This window comes from Esox lucius, chromosome 5, assembly GCF_011004845.1.
Source record: "Esox lucius isolate fEsoLuc1 chromosome 5, fEsoLuc1.pri, whole genome shotgun sequence".
Classification (NCBI taxonomy): Eukaryota; Metazoa; Chordata; class Actinopteri; order Esociformes; family Esocidae; genus Esox; species Esox lucius.
This window is the reverse complement of record NC_047573.1, coordinates 21118029-21141386: the sequence shown is the minus strand read 5'-3', so window position 1 is coordinate 21141386 and position 23358 is coordinate 21118029. Positions and strand designations below refer to the sequence as shown.

General features: G+C 42.6%; 1 protein-coding gene across 1 annotated transcript; it reads left to right on the top strand.

Annotated features, from left to right (window-relative positions):
* The first annotated feature begins 558 nt into the window (after positions 1-558).
* On the top strand, positions 559-23062 carry pgbd5 (piggyBac transposable element derived 5). The gene is made up of 7 exons (XM_010888712.4): positions 559-871; positions 6710-7140; positions 12101-12235; positions 13887-14067; positions 15523-15720; positions 17050-17155; positions 18389-23062. The coding sequence occupies exons 1-7, from the start codon at positions 559-561 to the stop codon at positions 18582-18584; spliced, it is 1560 nt and encodes a 519-aa protein (XP_010887014.1). The 3' UTR covers positions 18585-23062.
* Positions 23063-23358: the final 296 nt, after the last annotated feature.

Genomic DNA, 23358 nt, shown 5'->3' with positions numbered 1-23358 from the left:
TTATGGTAAACCCCGCCTATTTCTACAATTTCTCTAATTACAATTTGATTTTTAACCATATTCTAATTTTAAAATTAACCACACTACTATCTTTATATCTTGCCTTCGATTTTAAAAAAAATATGCGCAATATTTAAGTTATTAATTATATTTTTTTGAATAAAGACAAGTTTGACTTTGTGAGTAGAGAATCTAGTGGCGACGGGTAGGCTGTTATTATCTCTACGGTAGCCTCCTACAATCCACCAAATAGCCGGCCCAACCCGGATGCGCAGAGTGGTGATACTCTATTGATAATTTCGGTCTCCGTGCGCAGCGCGGATGGGAGTTTAAGTTAGCCTACCCTACCCTTGATGAGGACAGCTCCCCTCCCGTCCATATGCCTTGAAGAAAGGGCATTCAAGTTATTGAATCAGGTCCAGTCTGCAGTAGTATCATTCTAAAAACCCACAGTGGGACTAGACGTAGGCAGGTGTGTGTTACACGTTTTTTTTTGCCAGTCGTGGATAGTTGCATGCAAATATTGTGCGGTTTGGTAAGCTACAAGAGCATCGAGCGATGGCGGAATGTGGGAGGAATGCGCTGTCAGTTCTGGAGGCGGCCCGCTCCCGCTACGAGAGCTTGCAGATCTCAGATGATGTTTTTGGGGAATCGGGAGATGACAGCAGCGACAATCCCTTTTACAGCACTTCGGGTGACTCGAATTCAGATAACTGCTGCTTGGAGGCTGGCGATGAGCAAAGGGCAGGTGAAATTGGGAATAGTCAAAGCGGGGGTCCACCCGGCTCGGTCTCAAAGACTCAAGCAGAGGAGGATGGATGGAGCGACACACTGCAAGATATCACGGTGCCCTCCTACAACGACACATATGGTGTGTAATTTTAAGAATTAAAGCCTCACTTTGATTATGAATTGGCTATATAGGTCATATCTCCATCCCTTAAGGCATTGGACCATAAGTGTTATCCTCTCTCACAAATCTGCGTGAGTATGTGTGTGTTGTTGTTTTACTATTTGTATGGAACAAAAATCTCCATAAGGGTAGTTAAATACGGAAAATCAAGCTCATGGGGATGTTTTGTGGTCTGGCTTAGGGTTACTTTTAGGTTAGGAGTTATGACGATTAAGAGTTAGGGTTAAGATTTAGTGTTAAGTGTTTGTTATTTTCAGTTAGGGAAATTAGTATATTTATTGGAAAAAATCATCAAGTCCCCACAGGTATATAAATAAATAAAAATGTGGATGTGTGTGTGTGTGTGTGTGTGTGTGTGTGCATGCGTGGGTGTGTGCTGATGCTAGAGGGTAAGGTTATGATCGTTGGCCCTGATTGAAGACACAGCCAAAGACAGAGGAGAGAAGGCGAGAGAGATAGAGGCCTTGGTCACACACATGATCAAAATCACTGTAAAATGTCACATTCATTATTTCTACTTTCCCACCTAATGTTGCATACTGTATGGCACACCTACTGTACCATGTCAAATAATGTTTCCTGAACCCTTTAAAATACATGCCCTACACAGTACAGGAGTGTTTGTCATTTTACTGGCATTAGTCTGACGTTTCCCTAGAATAATTTTTTTTGATTAAATTAGGTTGTAATTCACATGAGCAAAATGAACAAACATTCAGTATTAACTAGAACATATTGCACTTTCAGCCCGCGAGTGGTTTAATAAGGGATCAGGTCACAATATGAGTTAAACTGGTTGGAGGGTCACAGCCTATATGATTGGTCAGAGATAATGGCACTAGGCTTGTCATGGAGACACAGGTAATTGAGTGAGTCAACAGTGGGCAGACCAGCATCACGCTGCTCTTCCAAATGAAATAGCTCACCCAATGACCACTGCACTAAGGATCAAACAGGATGTGGACATGGAGGACATGTTGCAAAGCAGCCTTACTGAATTACAGACACAATGTTTGCATAGGACACATGTTTAAACTCATTCTCACTCTCTTGCTGTTTGTCTCTCTCTCCAGCAACCAATAACATCATTGCCAGTTTAACCTCATGTATATACCCACTAAGTAATTGTACATTTTTGCTAATGCATAATTAAACCTTCAAGAAAGGCAAAAATAAGATGCTTATTGGGTTCAAAGTAATATATATTTTTTCTTCTCCATATTAACAGAAAAATTTGATTACTGTCGGAAATCAGTCAGGAAAGACAGGAAAATTGATTAGTGTATGTTCTGTAGATAGAATACACCCAAAACGGAAACAAATGATGTTGGTTATGATATGTTTTCGGGGGAGAACATCCTTGGCTTCCATTGGCTAGTTTGCTTTTTCTGACAAGGTCTCCCGGAGCTTGAGGAAGTAATGAATGGTAATATTCCAAAAACATTTTAGATAACCAAGACTTTCTTTCACTGCCTCCCACACGCTCTAATCCGATTCAACGTTACTAGTTGTATCAGCAACTGGTGGTTTCCGTGCTGGCCTGGCGGTGTTTCTGCCTCCAGGATGTGTGCGCATCGCCCTCTCGAAACCAACGTTGGTAAACACAGAAAGGGTCTATTGGCTGAGAGAGAGTCATGTAAAGTACATCTGCTACTGTCAATGATGGATGGCTCATAATCCAATGGAAGTTGTTTTTCGTAGTCAGTTTCCATTGGATGCAGGTGAAATGAGCAGGGGTGCTCCCAGTCAGCAGTGGTGAGTACCTACTGACAGTGGTCCGAGGAGGGACAAACCACAAACAGGCGTCAGGGTGAAGACCAACCAGTCTGGTCCAAACCTACGGAAGGTCTGCTGTGGCACAAGTCACAGAAAATATGAAAAATGATTACGGGAGGAATGTGTCACAGCACACAGTGTGTTGCACCCTGCTGCATATGGGTCTGCATAGACTCAGGCCGGTCAGAGAGGCCATGATGACCCCCGTCCACCGTTGAAAGCGCCTACAATGGGCACGCAAGCATCGTAATTTAACTTTGGAGCAGTGGAAGAACGTCCCCTGGTTCCGATGAGTCCCTTTTTCTTTTACATCACAAAGACAGTTGTGTACGTGTGCGCCGTTTACCGGGGAAGTGTTGGTGCCAGGATGCACTGTGGGAAAATGACAAGCCGGTGGAGGGGGTGTGATGCTCTGGGCAATGTTCTGCTGGGAAACCCTGGGTCCGGGCATTCATTTGAACATTAATTTGACATGTACCACCTACCTAAAACATCATGGCAGACCAGTTGCACCCAATCATGCCAATGGTATTCCCTGATAGCCATCTTCAGCAGGATAATGCGCTCTGCCACACTGTACACATTGTTCAAAATGGTTTGAGGAAAACCATATAAGAGTTCAAGGTGTTGCCCTGGCCTCCAAATTTGCCAGATCTCATTTCGATGCATCTGTAGCATGTGCTATACCAACATGTCCGATCCACGGCAGCTTAACCTTGCAACTTCCAGGACTTGAACAATTTGCTGCTAATGTCGTGGTGCCAGATACCACAGGACACCTTCAGGGGTCTAATAGGGTCCATGCCACAGTGTGTGCGGTTTTGGAGGCGCGCGGTGGACCAACAGCATATTAGGCAGGTGGTTATAATGTTTTGTCTCATCAGTGTATTTCAAATGGAATAATACATTAGCGCAATAGATCTAAAAACAAGTAAATATATATTGAGATTCCTCGCTTCATCATTACTTGGTTTTCAAAGCAGCTTCTCAGTGAGACCAGGGCTCGTATTCTCACAGCATTTCAGAGTAAGGGTACTCATTTAGGATCTGTTCATACAATCATTTTTTTTTATGAACTGAAAGGCAAACGGATCCTATGTAAGCACTCCTCTCAGATTGATTGTGGAGACTGGCCAAGATGTCACTCGAAAATAAAGGCCTCCCTCTCTCTCCACAGTTGTCTGGTGGTGCCTTGTGCCACTGTCACGATCTGAGAGAAAATCATGCCATCTGCCTGTAAGCTTTAGTAGGGCCTTCAGTACAGGCATAGACAGGTGCTAGTGTTAATAATTTGCAAATGCATTCATTAAAAGGCTCTGGGAATCAATTCATCATACAGAAGCCTAGGTTCTCTAAAGTCTTCACTATAAAATGTGTGGCTGTTGCTGACTTAACTGGAGCCTGGTTAGCTTTCTCTCTGAAAACCCTTTCATGTTACACTGTGTTGACACAAGGATTGTGCTAGCTGGTGGGATTTGAATTCAGTAATTGGCTCTGAAACAAGCTGCCTAATTGAAATGTGGTAAAAGCTGGACAGCATTAAGCTTCTGGTGAAAAAGCCTGATGGCACGCTGTTTGCTGGTGTAGCCAGGAAAGATGAAAATGAGTCGGTTCGGTTGTTGTTAGCTCAAGGTAATATTTCAATGCACCATGCTAGAGCTTACAAAAAGAGGGGAAACTGGCATAAATCTGCACTGTTACTCTGTAATCATTGCTACACGGCTAAAACACTACTTAGTAAAATTGTCCATGGGTCAGAAATATCATCCTGTTGGTTTATTCTATGATCCCAATAAAATCCCAGCAGTATGCATGCACTTCAGGACAGCCCCCTCAGGATTACAACAAATAACAGTATAATCTATTACAGTATTATATGTTATGCAACATTACGATCGTGGAAAGGCTTTAGAATAAATCACGCTCCATTTGACTGTATTGAACTGCTCATGTATCTGTCTCCGGTGCTAGAATACACACTCAATGGGGAAACTGCAGTGTTCAGGCATTTCAGACCTATTAAAGCCAAAAAGGTGCCTGTCTGTTTCCATACATAAAGGACTGACATTTTGAATGATCTTAAAAACCCATATAATCAGATTATCAACCCATTTCAGAGCTACAAATGCATTTAGCGTGTTCATAAGTGTGTAGTATGTACATTACTGTAGCTATCAAAGGTGATTCAGTGTCTTATTTCCTGTTAAATGCATAAAACACAGTGATCCTTTCATCTGGAATGCTTACTAATGTAAATGAATTTCAATATATACTATTATATTATATTTAGTATATTGAATGTCTTGTATTGAGTTTAAAGAATTTAAAATATGAACCATAAAGGCTTATGGAATTATGTGAGAATAGCATCTGCAGTGGTAAATGCTTATGAAATTTATGTGAGTGACATTTTCAGAAACAAAATACTTAACGGACTTGTGACTTGGGGAGATTTTTGATGGTTCCTCACTCGGAAAATAGTTCATCAGTCAGATGAAAATGTCTTCCAAAATAGTAACATTGTCGTTAAATCTGTTGCTGACAGTGAACGGACACAGTAGGAGTTCACGGTAATGTGGAAAAAAACTATTCTCAATTCCAGTTGCACCAAATCAATAATTATTTTTAGGCCAGACTGGTTAACTTTATTGATTGTATTGCAAACCAAATTAATCTATTGGAAATCCCTGGCTCTTACCCTTTGACCTGTAGCCTAGAGTTATTCATCTCATCCACAGTCTAGATTCATTTACTCACACTATAATTGTTAAAATTACGATAATGCTGTTAAACATTCTGTTAGCCAATCAGATATGTGTACTGAAGTATCTTCATATTGGTTTCCTAATGCTCACACAATCAGACTTTTCAGCATTTTCAGAGCCAAAGGAGGCCCAGGGAAGTACATTATAGAAATGTATTTAAAAGTTATTTATTTTATAAAACACAATAATTTATTATACATTTGGATGCTTAGAAAAATAAACAATCCACCTGTGGATTTAAATGTCAAAGTGCTATACTACTCACTATACTATTTTCTGAGTCGAAGGTGAGTCATCAATTAACAATGTAATTTTATTGTCCCTTTTGATTCATCAGCTTTTTATTGTGAATAAGAGCTACCTCTATGTTTGTGGATCTCTTGTGATTTTTGGCTGAACCTCGACTCTTGGCTGAGGTATTCCTCTACTCCTTCACTTAATGTACAACAGGAGGGAACAACACTTAAATTAGTTCTATTTCTGTTCTTGTCTGTGTCCGGGGCATGTTCAAAGATAATTCACAGTTCACACAGTTAATGAACAGTTCTGATGATGACCTGTGACAGGTTTATGCAGCAGTTTTAATGAGCACTCTGTTCTCTATTAACTGGCTTCCTGTAAATGTTAAAGTTAATTGTCTGGAAGACTGGCTATGTAAGTTTCAGGGGAGGACTGCCTTTCTTACCTTGCGTATGTCTGTTTAATCTTATTCAATTTGCTTAAAGAGGTTAGATCTCCATTCACCAAGTTGGCCTTGAACTGATTAACTTGCGCAGGAAACTATAGTTGGTAACTGTTCATTTGGTCAGCCTTTTCCACATTAACTGTATGTTAAGACAAGATTGTGTTTATACACGAATGTGTAGCATATGGCAATAATGAGTCCTTCCCTCAAGCCCAAAAAATGCAGTGTCATTTCAATTAAATTATGGTTATTGTCATGTTGAATAAATGTTGATTGGACCCCAAGGGCTATCAGTGACCTACAATAATCTAAGTAGACTGGAGATAAATGTGGGTTAATATGCTGGCCCACACATTGTTCTTTTATAGCACAGAGAACTCCATGCACAAATATAACTCCACCCTATCAAACTCTAACTCTCTTCTTGGGAATCACAGTTGTTTACACAGTAGTGATCCATTTACAAGTCATTTGGAACGGATGCTGTCAAATTAACATGATCATCTGGGAGAAACCTTTTCGAAAATGAAACTGCATCATGTATGTTTCCGTCTCTCAACCCGTCACCAGGTCCTACCCAGAGGATGCCAGCCACAGCCACCTGCATGGACTTCTTCCAGCTCTTTGTGCCCGACAACGCCATACAGAACATGGTATCGCAGACCAACATGTACGCCAAGAAGTACCAGGAGCGATTTGGCAGCGACGAGGGCTGGCGGAACGTGACGCCAGCCGAGATGAGGGCCTTCCTGGGCTTTGTAACCTCCACCAGTGTTCACCGCTGCGAATCGGTGCTCAGCATCTGGAGCGGCGGCTTCTTCAGCAACCGCAGCATTGCGCTCAAGATGAGTCAGGCACGCTTCGAAAAGATCCTCAAGTACTTCCACATCGTAGCCTTCCGCTCCAGCCACGGCAGCCAGGGCCTCTATAAGATTCAGCCCTTCCTGGACTCACTGCAGCAGTCATTTGGCTACAACACCTTCCGACCTTCGCAGACTCAGGTATGGGTTATGGTGTGTGCTAGCTGACAAGCTTTATACGTGATATTTATAATTTATTGTGTATTACAGATTTTTACCCCCTTCCTAATATTGACAAGTATCCTGCTCTGTCAATATTTGGGACACAGACAGAGGATGTTACAGCTTGTTGTGTCCAGCTCTGACTCATTTGGAAGGGATGAGTGAGAATGTTATCATATGAAATATACTCCTAAAACAGCAGTGTGCTGTGTCCATATTTGTCCTGGTTATGGAAATGGTTAGTTATCCAGCTCCCAAAGTAGCGCTCCGTTAAAAGTAAACTTGTTTTCTGCCTAAAATATGCCCCAAAATGGCAGCACCCAAATAAAATGTGGCCTGTTTAATGAAGATTGGTTTAGATTAAGTTCAGAATATTGAATTGATTGGCATTGGCCTATGGGGATTTCACCAACACTTTCAGAATCTGGACGAGGGGCTATGTTCTAAAGGTAGGACAGGCCAGTGTTGTGTTTCTGTGCTAGAAAATGGTCTGGGAGAATGCAAAGTTTAAAGATAGTTGACCTTACAGAAATAATTATGAATGTCACCTGCATATCACCGTGCATCTAAGCAGCTAAGCAGGGTGGTTCCCGGTTAGTCCCTGGTTAGGAGACAAGGCGCCCCTGGAAGTGATGTTCCAGGGCCAGTAGGGAGCACTCTTCCCTCGGGTCTAAAGATCCAATCCAGGAACATTGCTCTGTGTAGAGTGCAGTCTTTTATATGGGATGTTGAGCAGCTGTCCTGACTCTGTGGTCACTAAATATTCCAGTGCGTATTCAAAGCGTAGGTATGTTAACCCTGGCATTCTGGCTACATTTCTAATCTAGCATATCATCATAGCCTCCTAATTATCCCCAGGCTTGTATTAATTTTACAGGCTCTGCTGTGAATTAAATAAGTTGAAGGAGAAAACTATCTGATAAAATAAGGGTTAACTAAATATACAATACATTTTACTCATGCTTGGTGATGTTAGGAGGCTATGCTGATCAGAGGGTAAGATTCATTCTGGATGTTTTGCCACCCCCAGACATACAGTAAGCAACCAACCAATATAACATTTGAGTAAGGAAATCCTACGCATGTGTGAAATGCAAATGTCTAATAAAATATTCTGCAACTGTCTTTGAAAACAACCCTTCGACGTGCCCAGTGTGTCAGTCAAATAGTGCTGTATTCTAAGCTACAGTATATATTCATTGTACAGCAGGCTGACAGTGTTTGCTTCAGCATGCTCCCTGGTGACTGTCAGAGGTTTGGCATTGCATGTACATTCTCAGTCAGACAAGGCGCGCTGCTGCCTCCAGGAGCTGACATGGGCGGAGAGTAGTGGAGTGCTGAGAGAGCATATTCCTCCCCCTCTGTTCTGCTCCACTCCAGGGAGTCTGTATGGAAATGAGGCCGACCCCACCAGTCAGTCAGAGCTGAGGGACAGGGAATGCTCCTTCACACCACTGGCCTGTAAGTTAGGGTGTCCAAGGCTGGAGCCTGGACACAGCACTGCTGAAAGCCTCAGTGTCTCTGCTTCAGATAAGGACACTAATCACTCTCTATCGCTCTCTTTCTTTCCACATCTGCAAACCAGACAGGCAATTTACAAAACCCTCATAATTTGTCAATGCAAATACTTTCACTCATAGAATCACTTTCTTATTATGTTACTGCCCACTACCTAGGCCATCTACAGTCCTGAGTCCTAAGTAAGTACACCCCCAGAAAATAGTTTTTTGTTTATGTATTTGTACTTATGGATATGTGATCTTCACATTAAAACTAATGACAGATAAAGGTGACTAATTTAACAAGTTATGCTCAAAGACTTTCCATCAAAACTCAACAGAAATGCATTTACATGAACTCAACATCAAAACTCAACAGAAGTGCAAACAAAGTAGTTTTATTCGCTGGTGTTCCCTTTCTGTGGCTAAAATAACTGAATGTCGTTTTTCCTTAAAGTCCACCCATAGCATTTCAATAGTCTGTGCTTTGACTCTGCCATTCCACAACCCTCATTTCTTATTTTTGAGCCATTCTGTTGTAGCTTTGGTTGTCTGTTTTGGATCATTGTCCTGTTCACAGTCTATGTTTGGTTTAGCTTTAGCTATTTGACAGGTGGCCTAAACTATTATCCCACTTGTAACATACATTTTACTAAATAATTGTACATTTTTAGCCCTCCTCTATTTGCCTTAATTGCACATTTAGTATTGCCATTTGTACTGCATTTGCCTTAATTGCACATCTATTTGCACTTCTGGTTAGATGCTAACTGCTTTTCATTGTACTGTGCTTGTACTTGGTCAATGACAAAGTTTAATCTAATCATATTCTCCTCACAAATTCTCTGGTACAATGTGGAATTCAGGGTTACTTCAATGATGGCAAGTCCCAAACCATAATGCCACCACCTTCATCCTTCACGGTTGGTTAGAGATTTTTCTATTCAAAGTGAGAGTTTCGTTTTCAAACACGGTGTCTGGCACTGCAACCACTGACAAATATCAGTCATGTGTTGAACCTTTTTGAGAGCAGAGGCTTCTTCCTTCCTGAAATTAAAAGTTAATAAATGGAAGATGAAGAAATTGTTTGATAATATCATCAATATCAATTGGTCTATCAAGTGATCTGCTGGCTTATATATCGGTGTATCCCTACCTGATTCCAATTTTAGCTATTTTATGTGATGGTAAAGGTACGGATGTACTAACTTTTTCCTCATAAGGAAATTGCAAATCTATATCTTTTTATTGCATTAATGGTTTTGCAGTTCTTTTTTATTTGTGATTTGTTGAAATGGGTTACCTTTATCCACAAATGTGATTGGAATTTAGCAAAATTCCAGTCACATTTGTACACGGACGATGTAATGACTTTTTCCCATGACTATGTATCAGTTTTCTTATTATTATTCCACTGGTTTATGGGAAACTCACGCCTGTCTGTGGGTGTGGCATAGAGTTTGGCCTGGCAAGGAGTTTGTTTAGCCGGCCAAGTGAAACATTTCTCGGTCATGGACATCAACTGCCTAAGAATATGAATTGACATGCGTTCAGGAGATTATTTACCTTCTGGTTTACCGAGATTAGTGCAACATGCCCTCTATCGCTCCACAGTGGGTGTGCTGTGGCCGCCTGTCTCTTATAAGGCTGCCTCTGTCTGGGGCTCTGATCAGCACAGACTGGGGGGAATGTTCAGTCTGAATAATGAATGGCTTCTCCCTAGCTGTGGGGAAGAAAAATTGTGTATCCAAAATGTTCCCTGTACTGTCTGGGAAGCACACCTCCTTCAGCCTATGCCGGTTATAATGAGCATACCAGAAGCCTTTATCGAGAGGTATATTTTATAGTTATATATTTTGTACAGCCAATTAAGTTCTGCTATAAGAAGAAAGAAAAAGTGCATGTCAAAACAGAGGGTGCCTTCCGGTTGATCTATGGCCTTGCATGGGTTCTTCTAAAATAAAAGAATAATTGCAGTTTTTTTGTGGCATAACAATTCTGCGTAGATAACTGGACATTTTCTCTCTCTCCCTTTAACATAGCAGACAACATATTAAAATCAAATCCAGCACCGTATATGTTTTTCCCTCAGTTAATGGTTCTCAGACTGCCACTTATCTTAGCTAATGCTTTAGCTATCAGTGGTCCCTGCAGAAAACAGAGAAGAGAGATATAATGAATCTGTATAATGGCCACTAAGATTAAGCCATTGGGGTTGTGAAATTGGTTTGATACACATCCAGCCCCTAGAGGCCAAAGACCAATAGAGCATTCATAGGTAGTAATATAGACATCAGTAGAGCACTTAGTAGAATATTTTAAAGGATATATCTAATACCATACTGTGATATTTAATGGCAGCAGTGAAAAGAAATAAAAGACATTAAACAGAGCTGCTTCCACCTGGGATTGATTGCACCCATGCAGGAATTAATGCAAAGTATCTTTTTGAGAATAATAACACCTGTGTATAGCTTCGGTTTGTTTCTGACTGAATAGTTGGAAAACATTCAATACAACACATTCTTCTTGTAAAAATGTCTCTGTTTGCTATTTAGCTCTTTGACTCCATGTAAAGAAGCCGGATGGTTCATTTACACATTTATTTATTAGCTTGTTCTTAATTTCATCGGGAAGGGTTGACTGAGAATGAACACTTGCACGAACGAACACTCACCCGGAAAGATGTTTTACAGCAGTGAATGTAAAACTGTCACCATAAAATCATTTAATCACAAGGTCATTAATCAGCCAATGAAAATTAGATGGAACATAATAACACAACATTGCATAATGGAAACAAACCAATAGGGTCTGTAGAAACAACCAGAAAAGATCTCTGGGTTTCCGGTGACTTCTCCACCGTGCTCAGTGTGACTCACAAGCCAGCTGAGGTAGCAGTTCTAAGATGGCTGCCCGGTGCTTCCCCTCTGTCCTTCCTCTCAGTCTGGCTGTCTGCGATGGGTCTTGTTGTGGCTCCCCAGTGGGAGGAAGTCAGAGTTAAGAGACTGTGAAAGTAGCAGGGCAGCGGAGACACACTAGTCAGTATGGTTGGCGTGTGTTGTTCTGGGCAAAACAAACACCATCTGCTTTATTGTGTCCCTTTGGTCCTGGTGGAAAGTCACTATGGTAACAGATGCCTGGGTTGAATCCACCTTGATATAGTGCACACTGGAGGAGCCAGGTTCAGACCCACTGAAACAGCCGTCTGTGATGAGACGCCCCGCAGCCTTAGCATGTAGCGCGCGCACACACACGCATCCACCTTTTCCAGTAGTCTTCAGCAGCTGCCGTGTCGCCCTCTTCAGGCGATTCAGTACCCCACAGCCCTGCTTGTACACCACCCTGTAGCCGGATAGAGGTGTTCGAATGAATGAATAACTAAGGGGATGAGTGTGCATCACTATGGGGTGATTCTGATCTTTGGCCCTGAACCGCAGGTGCTCCATGAGCCACTCATCGACGAGGACCCTGTGTTCATCACCACTTGCACAGAGAGGGAGCTGAGGAAGAGGAAGAAGAGAAAGTTCAGTCTGTGGGTCCGCCAGTGTACCTCCACTGGCTTCATTTGTCAGGTACGGAGTGTGTGCGTACATGCGCGTGGGCGTGTGTTTGATGGTGTGGGTGTCGGTGTGTGATGGTGTGGGTGTGTGTGTGTGTGATGGTGTGGGTGTCGGTGTGTGATGGTGTGGGTGTGTGTGTGTGTGATGGTGTGGGTGTGTGTGTGATGGTGTGGGTGTGGGCGTGTGTGTGTGTGTGTGTGTGATGGTGTGGGTGTGTGTGTGGGCGTGTGTGTGTGTGATGGTGTCGGTGTGTGTGTGTGTGATGGTGTGGGTGTGTGTGTGATGGTGTGGGTGTGGGCGTGTGTGTGTGTGATGGTGTGGGCGTGTGTGTGTGTGATGGTGTGGGTGTGTGTGTGAGGGTGTGGGTGTGGGCGTGGGTGTGTGTGTGATGGTGTGGGTGTGTGTGTGATGGTGTGGGTGTGGGCGTGTGTGTGTGTGATGGTGTCGGTGTGTGATGGTGTGGGCGTGTGTGTGTGTGATGGTGTGGGTGTGTGTGTGATGGTGTGGGTGTGGGCGTGTGTGTGTGTGATGGTGTGGGTGTGGGCGTGTGTGTGTGTGTGATGGTGTGGGTGTGTGTGTGTGTGATGGTGTGGGTGTGTGTGTGTGTGTGATGGTGTGGGTGTGTGATGGTGTGGGGGTGTGGGTGTGTGATGGTGTGGGTGTATGTGTGTGTGTGTGCGATGGTGTGGGGGCCTACTGAACATGCTTCATGTTACGTTTACTGAAACATAAAACAGAGAGGTAGAGACTGTAACCTTTTTGATTATTATTTGTATATCCATGGCCGCGTAACTTTAATCACCCACTCTGCAACACTGGGATTATAGAAGACTGTCTGTCTGCCATTCGTCTAGACTCTGGAGAATACCAACGTGGCAGGACAGGACTAGCGCAGTCAGGCCATGCCTGTCCCACTTACTCAGACAGTGCAGGGGTGGGATGACTAATGTGGGACCATCCAGTGCCTTAAAGCCCCCCCACCCCCCACCCCCCCACCCACCCAATGTTCTGTTGACATTTGCCATGAGTCAGGTTTTTACCAACCCAATCAGTTCCATTTGACTTTCCCTCCGTTTACAGCAGGAATGTCAAAATACAAATGCAACAAAAACACAAATGATGAGTTATGAGGCAATAGAGGGAATCAAGCGGACCACATTAGTGATGGCCAGCCTCTGCTTAAAAAAACAAAGTGCCAGCCCACTTAAAATAATTGCTCTCTGCGTTTGGTGGGCATATAATAAGCCAACGGACTGCTGCCACATGCCTCAGACCCGGGAAGGCCAGGAAATTAATGGATTTCCACAGAACTCATCCTAATTGATGGGAAGAAGAATTTTATCGAGAATGTAATATTTTGTGTAGGTCACAAGACCAAGACTGTCTCTGGCTTATCTATTGCTTTAAAACAACAGGCTTCATAATGTGAATGAAAAAATAAACTGATTTTAAAACTGCCATATCAGTCAGCTTGTTTGGTTGCGGTAATATTCCGATGTAAAATGTAAGTAATGGAGCTTAGCCAGGCCTGTGATTCAGATTGTAGGAGCAAGGTGGAACACTCGGAATGATAACGCTACTCAGAGTGTTCCTGAGGAAATGTATGTCTATATTTGTATATGTCAGTGTATGAGATTTCTGTTGCGTTGACTGTGCCTTCCAGATCTATGTGCATCTGAAGGAGGGCCAAGGTTCTGACGGGTTGGCTACCCTGAAGAACAAGCCTCAGCTCCACAGCACGGTGGCCAAACAGCTGTGTCAGAACCTCTCGGGTCGAAACACCATCATCTTCACCGGGCCTAGCATCACAAGTCTCAACCTGTTCCAGGAGTTTGAGAAACAGGGTAGCTTTTCGTCTATCGCTCCATTTATTTCTGTCCCTCTTTTCTGTCTTTGTCTACTGCCTCTCCCTATCTGTCTCTCTTTCCTGTACTTTAATCTCCATATTTACCTCTACACTGCAATTTTAATTACTGTAACTGTGTACTCTAGCAACAAAAGGTAATATAGCCAATTGAAGTTACCCTTGACTATTCTATGAGAACCAACGTGTTTATATTTCATGCATCTACTGTGCCGTGGAAAATGATTTACCCCTATCAGATTTTTCTTCAAATTTTGCATGTATATCTTCATCCAAAACATTTTGAAGAGTGAACAAATGGGTATATACTTAATATAGTGGAATGACTGCAACTTAGTGCTACCTTTTTTTTTGGTCATTCTCTCACTTTGCTGTAGAGGATGTTCCTCCCACTCTTCCATGCAGAGAGGCTTTAATTCAGAAAGCATTGACTTCTCTTTATAGGTCTTGCCACAAAATCTCAATTTGGACTAGCGGTTAGAGCATCTGACCAGTAACCAAAAGGTTTCTTGGTCAAATCCCTGCGCCAGCTAGGTGAAAGACATCTGTTTATTTACTGAGCTAGGCAGTTAACCCTTTTTACTCCCAGATAATTTCTTCAACTGACAATATGTTCTCAGTCAATAAAAAAATAGACCATTCCAAAATAATGATGCTTTTGTATTTCAGCCATTCTGATGTGGGCTTGTGGTGCTTTGTGGATTTTGAGAATGCTGTGGGGTCTGAGGACGATCATTTAAGGAACCATGGATTCCGCTCTTTATCTGAGAATCCTGAAAGGGTATTTGAGTGAATCTGTCTGTGAGGTGAAGCTGAAGCGCACGTGGATCACGCAACAAGACGATGCTCTAAGATACACAAGCAAGTCTACATCATCATGGCTAAAATATTTTGGTATGATCCAGTCAATCCCAATTGTGATGTAGCAGGACCCACAAAGGCCACGTCATGCTCAATGACACCCAGATGTTTCTAGGTAAAGTGGCTTTGCATGGAAGGGTTTGTATTGGAGCTGTACCTACAGAACCAGACTTCCTACAGAACCAGACTTCCTATGTCACCGCTCATTCCAGTCCAATACACATTGAGCGACATGTGGTCTGTAGACCTTAGTAACTGCTGGGAGCATCGGACGTAAAAGTGTCCCATGTTACCTTAGAAAGTAATGTGCGACAATTGCCATTTTAAAACTTAAAGCACCAGTTCTACTTAAGAAGTAACAGCCTACAGTAGTGTAATGAGAAGGGAAGCCACATTAAACCAGCCTGTTGCCCTGCAGCTGACACAGAAATGTGAGTCATTGGTCTCCCGTTTGCTTCCTGTTGAGTTAGAGGCAGTGTGAGAACATATCTGTCTGCTGGGCTTTATCATCTGGTCTTCAAAAAAAAATTTTTTCTTCTAAAAATTTTTCTAATGTCTGCCTGATCTGTGACAGAGATCTACTGCTGTGGGCTGCTGAGCACCAGGAAGAGCGACTGCACCGGCCTTCCCCAGTCCATGCTGGTGAACCCCGAGAGTCCCCAGCAGAGAGGCCAGTCCTGCGCTATGATGAAAGGCAACACCTCTCTCATCAGCTGGTATAACAAGGGTCACTTCCGTTTCCTCACCAACGCCTACTCACCCACCAAGGAAGGTGAGGAGCTCTGCTCCGGGACTGGTATAATGCTTTACATTGGAACGCGTCTTTGTTTTTCATGTATTTCAGAAGATGTACTCAAGGGGGCCCCTGAATGGTGCCGTTGTTAAGTCACTGCCTTGCGTTTGGCTGCTTCAGACTAGGGTTTGCCTTGGGGGTTCAGCTGACGTAGAATGCTTAATCACAAATTGGATATAACGAAATTGGGCTGAAAAACGGGGTAAAATAAAAGATACCCAAAAGCTGCGTTCAAGTTGGTGTTTATACTGTACTCCATCAACGGCAATGATTTGTGGGGAACTGCAAGTTTGAAGGGAAAACATCTAGTTGCATTGGTCTATTGTCATTAAGCTCTTCAGGGAGGGTGGACAGTTTGAGCCAGCTCCCACGATTGACATGAGGTGGATTTCACAGTGTCTGCTAGGTGTTAATGCACTCGTAATCTACCCTGTAGACGGCGGAGGAAATCTGATGTAACACCTAATGAATTACCAGCCTCTCCCTGTGTGAATAAAGAGATGTTCAGAGACAAGACAAACATGGGAGTACCACACCATTGTTCAAAGGAATTCCGAAGGCAAGGAGATACATTAGATCTTGATAGATAAACAGCATGGATCCTGACTATATGAGCGGGATCAAGGGAGGTTTTGGATTCTGATCATGGACTGTGTTAAAAGAAAAGCTGCTTTATTGAAGTTTTGGTATTCAACTAGGAAAATCCTTCTAATCTGAAATAATCCTAGAGAGGATGTAGTCTCTTTATGTTAGTCCTCATTTCCCCTTAATCCAGTGCAAATTCCATCTGACTACAGATAATGAGGACTTAAAATACAGCAAAACAGAAACTCTCCACTAAACCATTAGAGTGTTTCTACAGTCATGTTGCACAGAGACAAGACTCATGAATTTATTTTTAACTGGCTGTCATAACTTTCAACAACAAAACAATTCCCCCTGAGCCTCCCACTGCGAAATAAATTGACTATTACAAAGCCATATCGAGAAACCATCATCTTTGGCGTTTGAGGCCTTGACTTAAGATATGTATAGAATTGCAACTTCACTCGATACCTGGTTACAAATAGGCTCTACTCTAATGTTGTTTGACATTATATTTGTTTGAAGTATTTATGATATTTCTCTTTTAATACACGGTGGGCTGAAATCAATCCAACCTGCATTGCAGGAGAAGCCTAGAAGCTCTTTATCCTATGAATAAATGAAGGCCGTGTGTGAACAGAGCTGGGGTGGGTTTGAGTGAACCCAGTAAAGTGTGACTCCTAGCTCCTATTAGCCCCGTCTGAGTCGTGTGTCTGTTTCCAGGGGTGATCATCAAGAGGAAAAGTGGAGAGATTCCCTGTCCGCTGGCCGTGGAGGCCTTCGCCGCACACCTCAGCTACATCTGCAAGTACGACGACAAGTACAGCAAGTGAGTGTTACTTATTAGCCTGCCCAGTGCCACGGGAGGGGTTGTAGTCTCTTCACCTCCTGGGCGAATGGTGTTCACCTGTGTGATAATTACCTGCCGTAGGATGGGGTGGCCAGCCCCCACACCGCTGAAAGTGTGTGGGTGAAAAGCATGGACCTGTTTGGTTTTTATATGGGGAATTCCTGTGTGTTGAGAAGGCCCTGGGTTTTTCCCTGGGTTAAGTTGAAAGGGTTTCAGAATAAATTGAGGTGTCACGGCGGTTTCACCTCTCACCCCCCCCCCACCCCCACCGCCCCTTTTCCGGCTGGTTCTGGGGGCCCACATTGGCCAGGCTAGGGATGGGGGTTCAGGTTGTCCTTTTGCAAGTGCTCCATGCGGAGCCGAATTGACGACAGTCTTCCTACATGCACAGCGCTATCTAAAAAAAGCTGACCCGAAACGCTCTCAGGAACTTGGCAGCCATGGTTACAGCCATCCACAAAAAAGCAAAAAGACTTGAAAATGTTACAGCTGCGTTATCTGTTTTTGTTCAAAGCAAGTGATCAGTTAAGAATGTGAACCGCTTACTGTTTACCCATTGGAATGCCAATCATACTTGTCACATTAGCGTAATTGAAGACGATACCATGACAAACAGAACGCCTTTTAGCGTTTAGCGTGGGGAAGTACATTCAGCCATAGAAAATGCCTCTGTATCATGATTGCGGGTTGAGGTTATCAAGAGGGTTGTGCAATGAATAATCTCGAGTTCTTAATCACACTCCTTCATTACAGTTTAATATACTGGCTGCTGTCAAGGGCCCATCCAGTGATGTGTATATGTCCCAAATGGAAACAATAGTTAAAGACAGAAGCCTTTAATTAAGGGGACAAGCGAAGTGACGGATAGGAGGACTCAACACACACAAACACACTCACACACCAGGGAGCAGGGCTTTTCTGTCCCTCCCTAACCTCCCCCTGCCTCCAATTAGTTTGGATGGTAATTGCGTGGTATTCTGCAGCTCAGAGGCTGACACAGAGGATGTGCGGATCCATCTGGAGAGGCTGAAACGCATCCTCCTGACTTTGGTAATGTCTCTGGCGTTCTGCCCTTCCATCTGCCCTGACTGGTCGCATTCCAGCGCGCGTTATCCAATCCGGTAGACGTCAGCGCCAGGCGCGTGTTATGAAGCAACCCCGTTTTCCCCAGATCCCCGGACAGCCAATCAGGGTTGGTCTTTTCCCTTTCAGGTATTTCATCTTTCACAAGCCCAACAAGACGTGGCAGCAGGTGTTCTGGCTGACCATCAGCATAGCCATCAACAACGCCTATATCCTGTACAAGATGTCCGACGCCTACCATGTCAAGCGGTACAGCCGAGCTCAGTTCGGGGAGAGACTGGTGAAGGAGCTGCTGGACTTGGACGACTGCTCCCCCAGCCAGTGAAACGACCGCGTTGTCTTTGTAAAACCTGCCCATTCCTGTGCATTCACACACATGTACACCGCCACACGGGCACCCATTGTTTATCTGAAGCGCGGACATACACCACCCACACACTAACACGTTTGTTCTTTACAATCACGGAGACCATATTTTAGAAGTGCCAAGTCAGGGGTTAAGTGGGTCGAGTGACAACACCTCCTTGTCTGGGGCAGGTCTCCGGGTCTGAGTCGGGAATACAAGAGGAATGTCTAAAGGTTCACGTTTCACGAGTGCACACGCCGCCGCGTTGTTAGTGTCACAGACTGCATGATCGAAAAGCATTTGGATAATGTTCTCTTGTTTGTGGAACATAAAAAAAAAAAGTACACTCTGATCGGGTTTTAACGTTGTTTTGTGAGCTCAGGATCCAGCCCTTCCATTTTGTTTAAGTCAAATACAAAGGAGTGGACCCGGTTACTAGATTTCATTACCATCTAATCCCAGAGTGCTTGGGATCCTGCTGATGGTTCAGGTTACATAATGGGAAATCATCTGCATGCCAGGATAATACTTACTGTATTCAAGCACTTCAGTACACTTAAGTAAGTAGTAAGCGTTATCCTACAGGCAGTGCCGGCTCTAGCCATTTGGGGGCCCTAAGCAAAATTTCCTTTGGGGCCCTCTCTCCCCATATCAGTCAGAGGCCCCCTAGCGTTCGGGGCCCTAAGCGACCGCTTATATCGCTTACGCCAGGAGCCGACCATGCCTATAGGAACAAATGCAACTGGTCATCCAATCTTACGGCTTGCAGTCCCTGTAATCAGTCTGTCCGGTTGATTTGGAATATTTTTTGAAATATTGTGGTCAGGCCATCAGGCAACAAAGGGAAGGGCGCTTAGTAGGAGACCTTCGCAGGACTGATACCGTATGATAAACAGTATCCGTTCCTAATGCTACTCTGCCGTCTTCATGTGGTACACTGTACCTTCGAATCATCTAACGCTGCAGTGGTCAGTCCAGTTTACCACGAAATGTACACTGAACCATCCACAGCTCAATCCTGACTCACTCAGACCGAGCTCACAGACACAGACATGGACTGGAATGTCTGCCAAATGATACCTCTGGCTTCGCTGGGGAACAAAGGGCCGTATCATCAGGCGAGGCACTATGTACTTCAGTCACGTCTGCCGCACTTTTCAAGGAAGCGAGTCGGATGTTGATCTGTACGGTAAGGTGTGTGAGTTGGGTTTGAGTTGAACATTAAATGCCGTCAGCCAATGACTATCTCAGTCCAATGATGTCACCGGAAAACACACGGAGAAGAAAACACCAGGCTCACAGAAGTTTGTCAACGTTTTTTTCTTCCAAATGTGCTTCGGCGAATGGATCCTCCTGTAACCGTAATTACTTTGTGAGGGTGCTGTCTTGCCTCTTGCCTGGGGACAGAATAGTTCCTCACTGTGCTGTATGTTGAGCTGTTTAAGTTAGTGAAGTGAATGTCACCGTGGATTTACCATGTCTTTTCTGCCAGTAGAGAATGTAACGTCAATGTAAAAATTAAATCAGAGCTTTGAGAAAAACAAAACAAAAAAAGTGTTCAATTGTGTGCAAGTCCACACAGAAAAGGCCCCATTTATCCCAGTGGTCCGATGACACATTCGTGCTTGTCTACTCCTTGTCACTGTGACTGTTTTATTGATGTGTAAAGTGTTTGTGAGATTTGTACTACTGAAGCAGAGTTGTCCTAGCTAGAGCACTGCTCATGCACTTTCCCCTCCATGGTCTCGCACTTTGAAGTGATTCAATAACTGTCTATTGATACGTTTACTAAACATCCCTAGCTTTGATTAATCCCTGTTATTAATGGTGGTACTAAATGCTTCCTCGGAGAAACAAATCAGTTGAATGAAACACGTTAATACGCAATAACTATTGTGCGCATCCATATTTAGTGGCAAAATAGGGAAGACATAGTCCTGTTTATTTGGTGGTGCCAAAGTTTCCTACATAATGACAGGACAGCTCAACCATTTTATAAAGCAGGATTTTTTTTTTTACAAAAGGGATAATTAGTGTACACTGTGTGGTGACTTGCCACAACCAAGTGATAAAATATTCATGCAGCAATGATTTTAAGGGGATATTGTTGATGAACTAGTACATTTTAAGATGATGAATACTAAAAGCAAATGAAAACTATGTTATAAAAACTATGAATACATACCAAAATATATAATATTTGCATAGGCTAATGAGGTGGTCATTTGTTTTGTGTGTGTACTTATTAGAAGGTATATACAGTACGATTGTAGTGTTATCAGATAATTCACTTTTAGGTAAGACACATGATTGTGATATTTCACTTTTTTTTCTCCATAAACAACATGGATCCTTCTTGTGAATGTTTGTGTGATCTACTGATTCTGTGCACTGATCTCTGTCTGAAAGATTTTCTGACACGCCATACGTTTGTTGATGATTCTTATATTAATGCTCTTTTGTTCTGAAATGTTACTTAAAGGCACCAAGGAGTGCGCATGATAGAGTCAACAACTGTTCAAATTAAACACTTAAAAATTTAAAATGTAATCTCTGTCGTGTATCATGATTAGTCATCAAGTGCCTTGATGACTCAAATGTGCTTTCAAATATCTACTGTAACTAAGCAACATCTATTAGGATATATTTAATTATGTTAGTACCACCATAGCAAGGCATTATCTGTGATTTATTAACCAATTCTAGTCGGGTTGTTAATTTGCAGACCTACACATTTCTGTATGAAAGGTTTTGGGCAATGTTTTAAAGAGATGTTTTAAAATCTCAGGTTTATAGGAATGATCATATTTACAATATACAAAGAGGTCAAATAATGATTAGAGTTTTATTTTGTTTTGTTTCTCAGCCATGTATTAGGTATTGTCTTAGTGCCTTTATCTGTAACATCTCCTTAAATTTATTGTTTCATGTCAAGGAGAGAGCAATATAGACAAAACCACCAAAATGGATTTGCTTCAAGTGGACACTAGATGTTTACTGCTGAGAATATCTAAAAAAAAAATTATAATTTATTTAAGACTAGATTGTAAATGAGTGTTAAATGAGTGTTTACTAAATCAATATGTATGTGTTTGTGTTTAAAAACTGGATCTTCATTTCTTACAACAGGATTAGACAATTTGGTTTATTCTACAGTACTTGAGATTTTAAATGTATTGTTATTTTAAAGAAGCCCGAAAGACTACATACACAAACCATATCAATAGGTTAACCAAGCTAAGCCATAGCCGAGGCTAGATCCTATAATTTTCTCAATAATAATTTGTCATTCTCCAAGTCTTTCCCTGTCTGACAGTAGCGCTAGAGTCCAGTGCACCCGCCTCCACCTCTGAACTAGGCTCTTAGCTCTTAAATGGACTTGCTGCATGCAAATAAGATCATTACCATACACTTTGCCTCTGCCTGTCTAGTCAGGCCCATTAAGTCCTTAGCTAGTAAACAAAAACATCTATTGTGAAGTGCGTTCATTTTATACCGTCTCCCTTCTGCATTAGTAGATCGACATTACTGAAATAAACATGTTAATATGACAGTAGGTAGCACGGATTCCACATCAGTGTACTAATGTAATTCCCACCCAGAAAAGCAATGGGATGTTGAAATGTTATTGGGGAGTGAAGTGTAATGGATGTTACGGCGTTCAGTCAACTGCTAATCTTTTGTGACACGTGACCTTGTCTCTGTTGGCTCATTTACATATTCAGGCCCATCACAAAATACAACACTGCCCCTTTAGCCAAAACATTTCAGACCGTTTATTCACGCTGGTATTTCTGGGGTTAAAAGATGACTTCTTCCAGGTGTAATGTTACATTTGAAAACTTAACACGTCCTGTATGTACGAGAATTAAAAAGTAATGAACAGGAGATTTGCTTTGCTGACTTCGGGGCATCATTGCTTGCTATAACAAGGTTAACTAAAAAATAAAATAGGTGCTATCAAAACACTGTACAGAATAAAGATTAATATTGAAGTAGTTAAACATTTCATCTGTCGTTACCGGTCAGTAAAAATGTTGCAACAGATAAGTTCAATTTGAAATTTTGTTTCAGAATGGTGCATTTGACATTGTACAAGTGACATGTACACTGGACCAAACTTCCTGATGTATCAGATTCGTTCTATAAGAACTGAATGTCAAAACATGTATGTGCAAACCATTAACTGAAATGTGTGACTGCCCTGAGAATGCATTGTTGCAGGTACTGCTTCTTGTCCTGTCTGTGTCTTTCATTGCTGGAGAATAAGTGATTGTTGTATCTTACACATCTTTGTCCTCTACTCATTGAGTGTGTATGTAGCCTTTTACACACCTTCCCTATATGATCTCCATGTTAACCGTGCCCCACCCTGATGACTGACTGTGACATGTACAACGTCTGTTTACACCATTTTGCACCCATCTAATAAATGTTCATGAATTTTATACACCAACGTTGTCAGGAGTCTATGAAGGCCTAATGAAGGGGTTTACAAAGGCTTAATAACTCTTAAGTAGGGCCAGGCATTGTGGTTGTATTGCCACAATAATTAAGCCTCAAGTTTGCAGACCAGAATGTGCTGATTGGAAATCATACACTGGAGAACAGCCGGGGCTGAATGTCTTTGTTTGAGGCTATTTTTGTTCCATGACAATACTCTCCTCTCATCCCCTGAGAATGACTCTGCATAGCAATGAGTGGAAGTAGGCTAGGAAAACTGGCTGCATGATTTAAATACAGCTGCCAACAA

What these genes read in the sequence shown, in the direction of transcription:
- pgbd5 (XM_010888712.4), top strand. Translation starts at nt 559, where the DNA reads ATGGCGGAATGTGGGAGGAATGCGCTGTCAGTTCTGGAGGCGGCCCGC. An exon ending in TCCGACCTTCGCAGACTCAG is followed by an intron (nt 7,141 to 12,100) that starts GTATGGGTTATG and finishes CCTGAACCGCAG; the next exon opens with GTGCTCCATGAGCCACTCAT. An exon ending in CTACTCACCCACCAAGGAAG is followed by an intron (nt 15,721 to 17,049) that starts GTGAGGAGCTCT and finishes GTCTGTTTCCAG; the next exon opens with GGGTGATCATCAAGAGGAAA.